At 40.2% G+C, this 15,969-nt stretch overlaps 1 protein-coding gene across 6 annotated transcripts in view; it reads right to left on the reverse strand.

The window, feature by feature from the left end:
• Positions 1-11,011: 11,011 nt before the first annotated feature.
• The window catches only part of SPHKAP (SPHK1 interactor, AKAP domain containing), a 136,705-nt gene continuing 131,747 nt past the window's right edge, over positions 11,012-15,969 (reverse strand). For 4 of the 6 annotated variants that reach the window (XM_045512125.2, XM_010948909.3, XM_074364439.1 and 1 more), the window contains one exon: positions 11,012-12,875. In XM_045512125.2, coding sequence (XP_045368081.2) covers positions 12,732-12,875 — 144 coding nt within the window. In that variant the 3' untranslated portion in view covers positions 11,012-12,731. The remainder of the gene's footprint in view (positions 12,876-15,969) is intronic. The other 2 variants (XR_006722566.2, XR_012507193.1) reach the window with 1 other exon arrangement.

Raw genomic sequence — 15,969 nt, forward strand, 5'->3', positions numbered from 1 at the left:
AACATGAATAGACTTAGAGATTATCACACTGAGTGAAGAGAAAGACAAATATCCTATGATATCACTTATATGTGGAATCTAAAAAAATACATATACAAAGGAACTTATTTATAAAACAGAAGTAGACTCACAGACATAGAAAACAAACTGTGGTTACCGAAGGGGAAGGGAAGGGGGAGGGATAAATAGGAGTTTGGGATTAACACACACACTACTATACATAAAATAGATAAACAACAGGACCTGCTGTATAGAGCAGGGAACTATATTCAATATCGTGCAATAACCTATAATGGAAAAGAATCTGAAAAAGAATATATAAACATAACTGAATTATTTTGTTGTACACCTGAAACTAACACAACATTGTAAATCAACTATACTTTAATAAGTCTTTTAAAAGCATTGGCCATATGTAAACTTTCTGCTTCAGACAATCTTTTAAATATGCATAGGGTCTTTTTAGATTTGGTTTCAAGAAGGAGGATAAAAATAGAAATATATATATATATGTGTGTGTGTGTGTATATATATATATATATCTGAAAGCAAGTCTATTTATAAGGAAGTTAGTTGCTGTAAAATATACATTATAATATATAGAAATAATTTATTAGTAAATGAATCTTGGCAGCAGGCTTCACCTTCAATTTTGAACAATCCAGTGAGGTGAGGGATGTCATGTCAGGCATTCATATAGTTCATTGCATAAAAAAAAGTTCCAATTTCTTGTTCTTCTATTCTAGGGCTTCTGTGAGCTGGCCCTAACACACATTTCTGGCCTAATCTTTCCTGCTCCCCTATACTCCAGGTGTTAGGGGCTGGGTTGTGTCCTCGCAAAATTCCTATGTGAAGTCCTAATCAACTTTAGAATGTAGTTGTACTTGTAGATAAAGTCTTCAAAGAGGCAATGAAGTTAAGATCTTTAGGATGGTCCCTAATCCAATCTGACTGCTGTTCAAAGAGGAAATTTGTGCTCACAAAGAGACACCATAGATGCTTGTGCACAGAGAGAAGACTACGTGAGGACACAAGAAGACGGTCACCTGCGAGCTGCTCTTGGACTTGAGTCTCCAGAACACTAAGAAATGATGGTCTGTTGTTTGGAACACCCAGCCTGTGGTGCTTTGTCATGGCAGCCTGAGTGGACTGATAACGCCAATAACTGGACCACTCATCAGGTCTCAAATACGTGCCAGACCTTCCCTTCTCTGTGATTTTGCTTTTACTGAGTCTTAGCCCGTTTGGTCTGCTGCAAGAGAATGCCATAGACTGGGTGGCTTATAAATAACATAAATTTATTTTTTTAACAGTTCTAGAGGCTAGGAAGTCCAAGATCAAGTCTCAAGCAGATACGATATTTGGTGAGAACCTGCTACCTGGTTTGTAGATGGTCGTCTTCCGGCTGTGACCTCACATGGCAGAGGCCACTCATATCAGCTAGGAGAGGGGGACGCTTGGCTTATCACATTTTTGTGGCTTGAACAATATTCATATTTTGTCTGTGTTCAACGAAATAGAATGGTTTTCTTTTGTCTTGATCCATCCTGAGCACAGAGTGGCCTTGTCTGAAGTTGATGTTCTGTGAAGCTGTTTTTGACACCACCAAGGCCTGGCTGTGAATGTCAGGGCAGCAGCAATACCAAGGCCTGACTGATTAATGCCCAATACCTTGGTCTATAGGGCCATCTTCTGAGAATGAGGTGCTTACGGACTGAATTGGATGTTGACATTTTTTTTTAAATAATCACCATAGGGAATCATACAGGGCTGATGGGCAACACTGAAAGCCAAGGTCAGAGACTACAGATTTGTTGTAGCCATCTTCGTTGTAATTGTGTGATTCTCACCTACAGTGCTTTGCTGCGCAGCACAGGTGCGAAGAAGGAACCTTCTAACGCGGGTCCTGGCTTGGGGTTTTCAGAGAGACCAGGACGAAAGAACATGAGTTCAAAGCGGACAGTGCAGGTGAGAATAATTCTGTTGGTTTGCAGTAAGGTTTGGACAATGCCATGAATAAAGGCAGAGGAAAAAGAAATTAACCATCAAGAGCAAAGAAGATTGAGAGTCTTTTAGAGGACTTTCTGAGTAGAAGTCCTTCTGGGTAGTGAGACGCTCTTTGACTGGAAAGAGTCTAGGGCATTGGAAATGAAGAGGTTGAGAAAAAAGCGGAAAGCCTGCACTTGAAAAATAGACCAAGGAAATAGACTTTAAAGTCTCTTTGGGCCATTTTGGAGCTGTCAGACCTTTTGCCTCTTCCAAGACAGGATGTAGGCGAGGTGACGAACTCCTGCTACCATGACCCTCACCTTTCCCTCACGTGATAGATGACATTTCTCTTATTCCATTTTTAGGATCCGCTCCACTTCACGTGATGATGATAGCCTTTGGTACTGCCTCTGTGTTGCAGTTTGCAGTGTGGGCTACGAAGCAGCTTTGCTGCTTCCCCAGGGTTTCAGGTATTTTTATGATGGAGGAACTTTATTTTTGCCTCCTCTCCCCAGGGCTCTGGTACAAGTTCAAGGAGGAGAAAAACCTAGTAAGCACATATCCACAGTTTTTACGAAACTGTCTCCTATATCGGAGACTAAATGTCTTTGGAATAAGCCTCAAAGTCCTTGGAACGCTGCCTTTCAGAACCTTAGTCATGCCTGGAAAGATCAGCAACCACAGGAGAGGATCCCATTGCCCCGCAAGCTGGTTCCACCACCAGGAGCCAGGTCACTTCTCAACTCTGTGCTTCTCTGGAATGTGTTGTGATAGAACGCTCTAAATAGTTGATGACTGAGTGATTGTTGATTGACTAATTGAGTGAATGAATACTGATATAGCTGATTACTTTAACACTGATTTTCAACTGATACTTTATGGAACACACTGCATCCCCTGTGCCTCAGTCAGAGCCCTGGCATGGTGAACCTGCACATGCACATGATTGTCCTCCCTTATACCACAGAACAAGAAACAAGGTGGAAAGGCAAACCACAGTTTAAATCTTACCAACTCCACTCATTATTCCTATCCAGCTTTGCACATGTTATCTACCTTTCTGCTATTCAAATTATAGCATTTCCATCATCTGGGACCTTGTTAAGATGTAGAATTCTGGTCCTCACCCTAGACCTACTGAATCAGAATCTGAAGTCCTGTTGAAAATTCCACTAGTTAACAAGATACCAGATGAATTATATGCATCTTGAAGTTTGAGAATTCCGATCTCTGTGAGTCTACCATCCCCTGAATTTATGCTTTAGGTAATGGTGAGCTGGGTAGTGTGAACCAAACCACCACTGAAACAAATAAAGAGAACTGGATAAAATACAAAATGAGCTTCAGGCAGCATGGACTGAAAGACTCAGGTGTCTGCCAGAGCAAGCAAAAATCCTACTCAGTGGAAAGTTCATCATCGTAAGTCTGAAATTATTTATACAAATAGATTTTCAAAAAGAATATCCAGAATGCTATGAAAAATACCAGATGTAGAAGGAACCAAGATGACATGAATGAGAACCAGCAGAACAACAGACAATAGCAGTAGACCCAGTGTGACTTCAGAGCTAGTAAATTATCAGACACAAACCATAAAACAACTATGATTATTATGTGTAAAGAAATATATATATATATATAATATATAATATATTTATATATTTTAAAAATCAAACTTAGAAATATCTACAGGGGACAGGAAACTATAAAAGTGACAGAGATTAAAAAATCCAGAACTTCTACAACCAAAAAACTGTAATGGAAATTTAAGCACAATGGATGGGTTTAACAGTAGACTTATTCTGGAAAGAGAATTTGTAACTGGAAGATATATCAGAAGAAATTATCCAGCATGAAGAGACACTGGAAGAGTGGGTAAGAAACAGAAAACATAGTGTAAAGGTCGGACATGTTTAATTGGAGACAGGGAAAGAAAGGAGAGAGAAAATGGTACAGAAACGACAATGGCTGAGACTCTTCCAGGACTGTTTAAGACACCAGAGATTCAAGGTTATACAATCTTAAATATAATAAAAAGAAAAGCAAATTTTGATATATAGAAGCTGAAGCATGTCGAAGAAAAATCTTAAAATGTATCCTTGAAGGGGAATAAAGGCAAATCTTCCTGTTACCAAACTGTGCAACAAACAACTTAGTGGCAGACAGAACTTTTATTGTGCTAAAAAATTCTGTGGGCTAGGAATTTAGTTAAGACACAGCAGGGATGATTAATTTCTGCTCCATGGTGTGTGATGCCTGCTCTGGATGACTTGAAGGCCAGGCTCACTGTGATTTTCAGCAGAAATGCCTCCACTTGGTCTCTCCAGCCTTGTAATTTTTGGCTAGTCTGCTTTTATATATGACAGCTGGACTCTCTCATGAGTACTCAAGAGCTCCACGTCATCTAAGTATCTAATCTTGGAAGTCGCATTAGCATCACTTTTACCGAACACTTTTGCTTGAAGATGTCAGAACCCCACTCAGATTCAAGTGCAGGGCACACAGGCTCTGCTCAATTGAAGGAATGTCAAATAACCAATGGTTGTTTTGTTTTTTTTTTAAATCACCTTATCAAATTAGAAAAAGCTAGATATATACTAAGGACAACTCTTCTTAAGAGTCATGAATTATTGCAATTACTTGATCAAATTGGTCTGGTATGATCTTCACGGGGCTTAATCAGGCATCTATCACAACTGATTTACAAGGCTGCTACTACCTACCAGAAGAGAGATGCCAGGCGTAAGTGCATTTTGTTCCGCAGAGAGATATCACAAGAATTCTTTGGAGAAATACTCAATCAAATTCTTGACTGCTGTGCTAAAATACTAATTAAACTGATTTTAAAAGATTGTCAGAATAATCTTCCCAATTTAGAAAGGAATAAATGTTAGGAAACCTCAATTCAATAGAACCATATGAAATGCCACAAACACCTAGTGAATAACTTTAAAAAATGGAAAAATTAAATGAAATAAACAAGCCTATTTATCCTGATGTATCCACTTAGTTAGACCTTAATAGTCAACCAATCCTTGGTTAACTCTCTAGGCTCAGTCCTATGTCCACTCTTACATCAACCACTGTGGCCAATGAAACAGAAAGCAGTGACTGGTTTAGCCGAGGTCATCTGCCAACCCACGGAGGCTGGACAGCTGCTAGTTTCCCTTTAAGCAGGCTGGAAACCGGGAGTCATTGGGATGAGACAAATAGATGCTAGAAGATCCACTACTCAGTGTCCATGGTGAGAGAATATATATTCCAAACAGAAAAAAAAAAAAGAACAGTTTGTGTAGGTTCTCTAAGATCATGGATCACTTGTGGAGTAATGGCAAGGAACAGTTAAGGCTGGAGTAAATAAATTCTAAAATCCCTACCCAGTAAAACCACTATAATTATGAATCAGACTATAATTTTGTCACACTGAAGTGTAGTTATATAATTGATTCTCTATCAACACTCTTTTAAAATAAAGCGGAAACCTGTATTTTCATGGAGCTGAGATATGAGACTGGGAAAATACAGGGAATCAGAGTGTACAAACACAGAAGTATTACATAAAAGTTTCATTAAAAAAAACTTACGTTCTCCAGGATTTCAGCAACTCTGCTTCAAGCTAAAGTTGACTACCCTCAATTATGTGTTCCATTCATGGGTCCATGGGCTTGACACTTGAAAGCTTCCCCTGAGAATCACCTGTCAGAAGTATGCTTTGCCCAGCTAAAAACTAGTTTTATAAATACTTTAGCCTGTTTTAACTCTGCCTGTGCAGACTTATATGCCATTTTTTGAAGCAGGCGTCAATTGGGCGTGACCTTTCCAACACAGAGCCAAGAATATAGGAATCACGTTGACACTGCATCTTGGATAGCGCCTTTCTGCTTACAAAGCATGTCTGTGAACGCCGTCAAATCCAATATCAACAACCCTGTAATAAATGTATATTGATGCTCATTTTATAGACAAATAAACTGAGGCTCAGAAAGGTTAACAGTTTTTCCAAAGATGCACAGATGGTCAGTGGCAAATGAGTCTCAAGGCTAGACTCTCTTATTGCAAATCCAGCATTCCTTTGTCTGTGGTCCTTTCTTATCGTGAGGGAAGCAGACACTACCAGGAGCTTCTCATTTATCAAAGTACGACTTGTATCACAGAATCCACATCATGTTTAAAGCTACTATGTGTACTGGAATTTTAGCAATAGTTTGCCTGTAATCAGAACACTAGAATACTAGAAAATACAACTAACCTACTTTCAGAACAGATGCGCATAAAACACCACCCCACTTGGATGGACCTTACATCTTAGTTGTATATTTAAGGTCTTCCAAATTTTGACTCCAACCACTTCCAGATCATTAAGTCCTCCATTCTCCCATCTCTGCGCCCTCTTATCTTGGCTTTGAGGCCCCATCCTATTGCCTGCTCTCTTCTTTTTGCTTAAAATTATCTTCCCAACACCTCTTCCATTTTTGCTTTTCCAAATCTGATCTGGGATTTAAACCACAGGCAACATAGAACCTCAAAGTCACTTATTCCCCAGCTGACCCCTCAAGCTGTCTCATGGTAACTCTACTCCTGTCCAGTGCTCTCTCGCTGTCCCAGAGCGTGTGCTGTGGTGGAAAGACAGAGGCGAATGTCAAAGTTTGACATTGTCTTAGTCCGTTTGGGCTGTTCTGGAAGAATGCCATAGCCTGGGGGGCTTAAACAACAAACATTTGTTTCTCCCAGTTCTGGGAGCTGAAAGTTCAACACTCAAGGCACCAGCAGATCTGGTGTCTAGCGAGGGGATGCTTCCTGGTTTGCAGATGGCCATCTTCTTATTAAATCCTCACGTGGAGTGCAGAGAGAGAGATTATCTCCCTCATGTCTCTACTTATAAGGGCACTAACCCCATTCATGAGGGATCCACACTCATGACCTAATTAGCTCCCAAAGGCCCTGCTTCCAAATGTCATCACATTGGAGATTTAGGCTTCAATCTATGAATCTGGGGAGGACAGATATTCAATCTAAGCATTTTGCCCCTAACCTTGTCAAATTTATGTCCTTCTCACATGAAAGACATTTATGTGAGACCCAGAAGCCTTAACTCATTTCAGCATCAACTTCAAAGTCTAAAGTCCAAGGTCTCATCTAAATGTAGTCTAAATCAGATATGAATGATACTCGAGGCAAGATTCATCCTAATGCAAAATTCCTCTCCTGCTGTGGACCTGTGAAACCAGACAAGTTACATGCTTCCAAAATACAATGGCAGGGCCTGCATTGGATAGACATTTCTATTCCAAAAGGGGGAAATGAAGAAGAAGGAAGGCATGATGCAACCCAAGGAAGTCTAACACCTAACAAGGCAAACTCCATGAGATATCAAGACTCAAGAATAGTCATTTTTGGCTTGATACTTTGCCTTCTGGACCCACTGGGTCATGTAACCTTGGCAGCCGTACAGGGCTTCACACTTAGAAAGGATTTGCACTTGGTTTAAGGCTCTGCTATTGTAATCTTGAAAATATTAGTAATTTTTAAGCAAGGGATTCTGCATTTTCATTTTGCAATGAGGCCTGCAAAGTATGTAGCTTGTCCTGCTTCCTTGGTTTTAATTATTCCAACAAATTGGCATAGAAGGGAGGGAGAAGGAAAGGGACAGGCATCTTCTTGACTAGCCAGTTTTGAAATCCTCTCTTGGTTGTCACTGTTTCTCTGCCCAAAAATAATCTCTAGAAATGAGAACTTCAGAGCTGTATTTTTTAAGCCACTTCATCCATCCTGTGCCCTTTTCCATCTCCCCTTTGTGGGAAGGGTACTCCCCCCACTTCCTTGAAATCATGGGAAGAGGCACCAAAGTTAACCAAGATTACTCCATAAGGAAGGGATCTGATTTACTTACTCTTTTGATTGGCTGCCTAGGGTTATTGCAGACATTGCAGTAGGTGACTGTGCTTGAGCTATTTTGCTGGTACCCTACCCATGGGATTGCCTATTGGGTACTGGGAACCAGAAGCAAGATGCTTGAATGGATGGGAGCAGGAGAGAGAGAGAGAGGCCATATGGGGGTGGGTCATTGGCTGCAGGAGGAAGAGGTAAAGCTGGAGTTACAGTGTGTCTTCTATTCAGAGAAATGTTCACAGTGACACCACAGGGCCTTCCAAAACATTCACATCTGTATCCTATGGGGAAAGCAGATGTTTGATTTCCTTCCCCAAGAAGGGCTTTTCTAATGGGGTGGTATTAACTAGAGAAGCAATCGTGGTCAACAGAGAATTACAGTGTCACTTTCAGATAAAGAAAGGAATCTTTTCCCTGCTTCCTTTCCCTCTTCCAGTGCCCAACACTGATAAAGATAGAACCAGAAAAAGTAGGGGAGGAAGAACAAAAAATAGCAGACACTGTCCCTTTTCCCAGTTCAAGCTCCTCAGGCTGAAGCCTGGCTGGTGCTTAGCAGAAGGGAATATGAGCTTTAAACCTCACACAAGAGCCAGGCTGTAAATTGGATTAGACTGGCTGGAGATTTGAGTAATTAAAGAGACCGGAAGCTATGGGATCTGCCCTAGATTCATAACAGGGCGGCAGAAAGTACCTAACAAAACACAGCTGGCCTAATAGTTGAAAAAATTTAAAAATGCGTCATGTTTCTGTTTGCCTCATGTAATTCAGATTGTTTAATAAACCATTTACATTGGCAAGTTGGCTGCCGGAAGCAGCCAGGGAAATGTTTTCCTGTTCAGTTTTTGTCAGGAGTTGGAGAGAGATAAAGAGAAAGAAAGAGAGGGAGAGAACCTCTATATAATCCCTTCCCTTCAGTTTGGGCAATTTTAGGTCCCAAATCTACCCCTAAACTGATAAGGATTCTCACAAAGGAAGCCTGGCTCCAATGGGCTTAGTCCAACCTGCATTCATCCGTGCTCTGGGATGGAATCGGCTTCTCCTACCCCACACGGGTTATGTAGAGAAAGGTGATTTCCTACGTAAAATCAAGTAGAGAGCGTGAGAAGGGGTACTGCTGACTAGGTCACCAAATCTCTCCACTACGTAGGGCCACCATATGAGACCATCATCTGCTTCCATTTGGCAATGACCCAGGTTGCCCTGGGCAGTGTTGACCAATTTCCTTTGGGTTGCTCCATGCCAAAGATCCCCTCCATTCCTCACAGTCAGTGGGAGTCACTCATGCCCAGATAGGGAAGGGACAGGTGTCACTTCCAGCATGTAACTGATGACCAACAGGCCTGTGTGCCGCGGTCACTTAATCACCCCTGTCCTTCTCTCCATTAGCCTGCCTCAAGAGAGATGTCTTTAACTCCCAGGCCCATCATGAGTCAGCCTCAGCATTTGTTACTCTGAAAATACCCTCCTTTTATTTTATTTATTTTTTCTTTTCTCTTGCTGCCTTCCGGAGTCAAGCTCTAAAAACAGAATTTAAAATACGTCTCCTGGTGTGTGTGTCTGTGATGTTCATTCTTCCTATGCTGAAAATTTGGCTGGCGCACACTTCCTCTGTGCTTCGTTGAACAATTCTGCTCTTTAGCTCACTAACTTTGATTTGGAACAGTTGAACGGTGCAGCGTTACTGGTTGGGAATGTTTCATTATAATATAACATTTAAAAAATTAAACATAACATTTTAAAAATGCTTCTGAAAGCATTATGAAAGAAGTCAAACATGCATTTTTTTCCTTTTTGGTGATTTAAGAAAAAAATTTTTATTGCAATTTTACACTTTTGGAAAACATCCTACAACCTGGTGTGTTAATCCAGGTTGAGGACACCTTTACATTTTGCAGGTAAATGAAGTATTTGCCTTGAGGAGGCCTATGTGAATGGTCTAGAAGTACAGTCTCTTTGCATGGGGACACTAACTAGTTAACCCAGTCTTCCAAATAGTCATCAACTCCACTTTTCCAGCCTTAATTGCTATCAGTGTCAAGTAACACAAAGTTTTGTTCATTGTTCTCTCTCCGTATTTTGGGGGAGTAATGGTAACTGAGAAAATATACGATTGAACCGGTGGAAGATGATTTGTGGTCTGTGACTCTGCTTGTCTATCCTTTGACCCCTCTCACTTCTCATGCCTCCAGTTTATGCCAGTTTACAACCTCGCAGCACAAGTTAAGAGTGCAGTCTCTGGTGTTAATCTGGGATGAATTCTGCTCCGCCTGATTCTAGTTCTGTGATCTTAAGCAAGCTACTTCTTCTTGCCCTGGGCTAGATTCTCCAATAATGAGATGATAATAACACCTCCTACCTCATAGGGCTGTTGGGGAGGTTGAATGAGTTAATACATGGAGAGCACTTAATGTTCCCTGGTGCACGAAGCGAATGCTCAGTAAGTCTTAGTTGCTCTTGTTATTTTTCTTATTATTCTTGGATACCTTGATTAGGTCCCCTCACACCTCTGAATCGCAATTTTCTTACCTGCAAAATTGAGGCCATGGTTTCTTTCTGCACGCAAATAACTCATATAGACCTGAGCAAGGAGCCCAGAGGGTGCAGTCATTCGTAAAATGCTGGTGAATTAACACTGTGGAGATTCATGACATGGCTGCCCTCTATTTCCAGATTCATTAGAAGAGGACCAGATGTGGACTTCAGTAAGATGCTAGTGGAGGTCACTTTCTTCCAACTCAAAGGCTTGCCAAAACCTCCATGCTGAATCTGGAAAATTCATTTCTCCCAGGATTAAGTTCATTTATTTTTCAATGTTATTTATTCAGTAATCAGAGGAGTTCTGATGGTAACAGTCTTGCTATTGACATTCTCAAAGACAGGGCTCCATGCCTCGGGCAACAGTGTGCCCATGTGTCATCAACCCGTGTGCTCACAAAGGGCAAGTGAATGCAATGTGTTGGGGTGGGGCAGCAGGAGCTGGAGACAGTTCAGAAAATGTCAAGAGGGATTGTACTGGAATCTTAGTGGAAGGTGGAAAGATACACAGTCCGACGAACATCTACCTCCATCCAATCACACTGTGACTACTTTTCCTAAGAGGTGTGAAGCTTTTGGAGAAACAAATCATCCATGATTTGGCAACAAAAATTTATTGATTAGTTTGCAACTTTAGGTTCAACATGTATAATTTCATCACATGGTTACAATTAAGTATTTGTGCTTTGTAGGATAAGTAAACATTCATTCAAGCACAACAGAAGTCTACACACAATATTCTGGAGTTGTTTAAAAAATAAATATATCTTCTCCCATTTAGTACCACAAAGGACTTCCGGTTTGAGATGATGGATAAATGTTAAAAGTTGACATTTGTTTTACGTGTCATATTAGACACATAACCTAAATTTGGACTATTTCTTTTAATAATAAATACTCAATGAATACTGGAAAGGATTCCTGACATGGGTGGTAGGGAGGAAATATGGCTTACAATGAAGCTTTCCTGACATTTTTCAAGATGTTGATGACACACAAGACCAGAATTGACGGCATGGGGCCTTGTTCACAGTTAAAATTACTTCACAATTTAAAAAATAGTGTAAAAGCATAGTATCTCAGGAAATTTTTAATGAACACTTTCTTTGATCAAGAAAATAAAAGCCAGTCTAGCTGACTTAGTTGGCGAGAAAGAAGACTTATTAGGGAAAACTTAGATACCTTTGTTTTTCAGGAGTAAATCTCTGTGATTAAAATATTTAAATGTGAAAAGATTTTCTTTTTCCCAAATAAACTGCAAGTATCCTTAACTCAGGAAGTCTGTGTTCCTAACTGGCTATGTCAAATCCTGTATCCATCATTATAAATGTCATCTGACTAGCAGGTCTGCCATACGGGTACCAACACGTTTATAATGAAACCACTGAGTTCAAGCGCCAATACATGACTTAAGACAATAATCTCTTCATACTTTATGAACCTTGAAGGCTAACTCAATATATTATTTAAGATAGTCTCTTCATAATTTATAGTAAAAATAAACAAAAGTTTATATTTGGTATAATTTAATATACAAGCAGATTTTATCACAAGACTTTTTTTGTAAGAAAGCATTCCCTTAGGATGAGAGTTTTGTAATCATGTTACTCATGTAATATCGGGATGGAAACAAGACAGTCTTTGATCTTTCTCTCTCTCAGCTGAACAGCAGTAGTTTTCTGATTAGCTAGGAATACAGATACTGTTGGGAGATGTGAAATATTTATCAGTGGACTGTCATGAATAAATGAAATCGCTTCAGTAGAGGACATGGATACACTCTTGCATTTCTGTTAATATCCATTGATAATGGTCTGAAACTGGAAAGCTTTTATATCAAAAATTTGGAAATTTCTCACCCATATCTTAAGTGTTTACCAGAGCCAAAAGACCCTCAACCCACTCAAAAAAGTAAAATAAAGATTACAACTTAGTTTACAAAATTATTTTGACCAGTGACTTTGTTTCCAGTTGATTCACATAATTGGAGAAATTACATACTATTTATATTATTAACAATATGCAAGTGCAACTTTCCTGGAGTTTGGGCCTAGTTACAAGTTTTTCATTTGGGCCCATTAAATTTTCTGTTTTCCCGGCCATTCTAATACAAGCTCTTTTGAACTCACATACAGGTTGTGTTGATTTGTGCAGACCTATATTTTGCTTTTCCTCAGATTCATTCCATGTGCAGTAGACTTGAATAGCAGGTTTTTTAACAGCTGTGTTAATGTAATGTGATGTTTTTGAGGAAGTTGCAAACCACGGCAATCTAAGCTGGAATGAAGGAAAGGAACACTCTACAAGGCACCGCTGCCCTATCCCAGTTCCAGGAGCCAGTCAAAGAGACTTGGGACCCCAGCCTTCCGCTCCTCGTGCATCTTGCAGTACTGAACAACTGCATGGAAGATATCCCCCACTTTCCAGGACTTCTGATGAACCAGCCGCACGACGTCTAGAAACTGAAGTAAAGCACAGAGTTAGGACTCACGCATCACAGACAACCCTCAAAGTCATCTCGTCCAATCATTCCTCCAAAGCCAGTGACTCTCCAGGTTATTTCTGAATATCTCTAGTGACAGAGGATGACATTCTAGGACAGTCTACTTTCTTTTAAGGCAGTTCGGATTATTAGAGAGTTCTTTTAACCGAACTGAAATTTTCCTCACAGCAGTTGCCACCCATTGATTTGGGGAGACTACATGGAATTCTTCTTCTTTGAAGAGTTCATCTCTTAGATATTTCAAGAGTTTCCTCAGAGCTGCTTTTCTCTGGGTTAGACTCTCTCTAACAGGACTGTGTAGTGTGGCTCCCACTTCTTTCTATCTGTGTCATAAATAATCTCTCATTGGATGTATACATTTAGGACAAATAAATCAAATGCTGAACTTTTGGGTAGGGTTACTTACTAGTTCCCCATTCCACCTTGAAAAATTTCCTCCTTCATCATCGAGTTTCAAGAGACATTGGCTTTCCATTGGAACAGGAAAAGGAAAGATTGAGGAAACATCCCAGATTTGTCACCTGGTTAACGGTATCAACTTCAACTGGCCACAACTTAGAAAGTTTTTGACTGTAGGTAAATTGTCAGCTGAAACATTTGGAAGATGGGGAAATCATTATAGATTATTCCTTTCATGAAACTATGGGATAAAGCCCAGCGTGAAGGCTTCTAAAACTCCTTCGTCAGATACTTTTAAAGAAAAATAACAGTTACTAAGAACCAAAACCTGTAGGAAGTACTTTCACACATGTGTCTCATTGAATTGTGTCAACAACCCTATAAAGCAGGCATTTAAAGGTGAAATATTGCGAACTTGTGAGATGAGAAGCCGGCAGTAGGATGCATGGTCTTTTTGCACCCCAGCCCGAGGCTCTTTGTGCTACAGCACTCTGTGTATTTTTGTGGAAGGAAAATAAGACATTGATATTTATTTGGAATACTGGGAGAAAGGAGGTTGGAAATCTGGTACAGTTTTATGAGGAAGAAAAACTTCTTTGCTAAAAAAGATGAGGGGTGAAGTTCGGTTACTGTTTCTTCAATGTTTCCTCTCAGAATTTCTTTGCTCTGCTCTTTTTGCATTTGCTCAGACTTTCAAGATCAGTCAGAAATTGGAATGCTATTTTTTTTTTTTTTTGGTCTTTTCCCCTCTCTTCAGTTTGACTGTGTTAATTATTCCAATTACTGAGACGTTGTCTTACAGAGAACTACTATTAAATTATGTTTCTTCTCCCAGCTGTAATGGCACCAATGACTGCACAGTTATAGAAATCAGCATGTTATTGTGCTTACTTGACTTGCGTGGGTTTAGTTAGAATAAAGCAATTTTCCAGGCTGGAAAATGAAATGCTTCACTTTTAATACATGCAAATATAAACATTATCTCAAAAAGCTTCAAGATGATGTAAAAAGGGAGACCAATGGGAAGCTGATGGCAACTACACTATGGATAGTCATGTCTCAGGGAAGGACATCATCTCAGCCACCTCTTAGCATCTCGTGCCTGCACCTAATGGGCTCAGTAAATATGTGTTAAATAACAGAAGAAATGAACAACTAAACATGAGGCAAATGCATTCAAACTGGTCAAGAAGACTATTTGAAATATGGAGACATATCCAGAATCCCTGAAGATGAGCCTTGTCTATTCATTCTTGAGTTTTATATAATGTATTTGCACATATATAATTTAAAAAATTGACATGCACATCTTGAGGCTGCTTCTTCAAAAATGTTCTATTGATGGGATGCTCTGAAAAATAGTTGGAGGCCGTGGATCTAGGCAAAGGCTGAGCAGAGCCTAGACTGGGGAAATGGTAGCAGGCAAAGAGCAGAGTAAAAACTGGTCGTGGGGCATCTGTCTCGTCATACTGGGACTGAGAGGAGGCCTGTATATCGTGAGGGTGGGGTGCTCCCGACCTCTCTTCCCTGGTCACTACAACAGCCATGGAAGGTTAGCTCCAGTCAGCTCTATCAGTCCCAGTGACAGAACTTCAGAGACTACTAGTTGTCTGATTTCCCCTCACAACTCTTTTCTAGCCTTCTGTCTGTCAGATTCCTAAAATTTTAGAGAGCTTAATCTTTTAAGTTAAGGCTTTGCTCAAAATGCAAATACCCTCAGAACATTCCAAGGGGTTATTGGCAATTTATGGAGATGCATAAAAATAATTTTGTGAGCTGTTATGTGTATCTTGGTGTGTAAGAAAGACCCCAGGCATGTTTTCCATTGGACAAAGGGGTAAAAACAAGAGGCCTCAGAGAAAAAGGGAGAAAGGCTAGGATGTCTTCACATGATTTGGTTAATCAGGATTTTCCAGCTCTTACTGAAAGCCTGGAAAGTAGGTGTTCCCAGTGGAGAAGGCTTGAACACGAAGCTTGTGGGGTCTCACTGAGAGAGGCTCATAAGCATTGCCTTCTCTCCAACTTTTCCCTCCAGGTCATCAGTGGTCTTAGGCCAGACTTATCCTTTGAAGGTACTTCCTCTTCCTTAACATGTCTTAGATGCAGTCAATATAAACTACACAGAAATATAAACTTAGACATGGAACTTTTATTTTTTTCTTTCTGTACACACCGGCTCACTGGGCCGCCATATTATTCCCAGCTTTTATCTCTGAGCCTTTGTTCTTAGAGACAATCATTCTAGAGCAGATGCCAGTATTTGCTAAACCTTTCCCAGAAGGCTGCCTGTTTTAGATCTTTCTGCAAGCCCAACAGTAGCTACTTTCCATCTATTTGGGGCCTCCTGAAGGAGGATCTTCCAGTGTGGTGATGACCATAGGATGTTGCTGACTGGCCCAAAGTTGTCAAAATGCCCTACCACCTATTCCCCTCTGTTAGTAGTTTGTGGAATTGTCACACGCTAGAATCTGTCTCGTGATTTCTAAATCCAGGACGATATCCCAATAAAGCAACTTTTAAAAATAATCTGGCCCCACTAAATATAGCATGCTCTTAGGCTGTGATGGCTTCATCTCAGACTCTGAGACCTTGAAACATCTGGGGGGCTGATGAGCAGGAACGTCTTACAACTTTCTTTTCTTCCTTCATTAAAA

The sequence above is a fragment of the Camelus bactrianus genome, chromosome 5 (assembly GCF_048773025.1).
Source record: "Camelus bactrianus isolate YW-2024 breed Bactrian camel chromosome 5, ASM4877302v1, whole genome shotgun sequence".
Taxonomy (NCBI): domain Eukaryota; kingdom Metazoa; phylum Chordata; class Mammalia; order Artiodactyla; family Camelidae; genus Camelus; species Camelus bactrianus.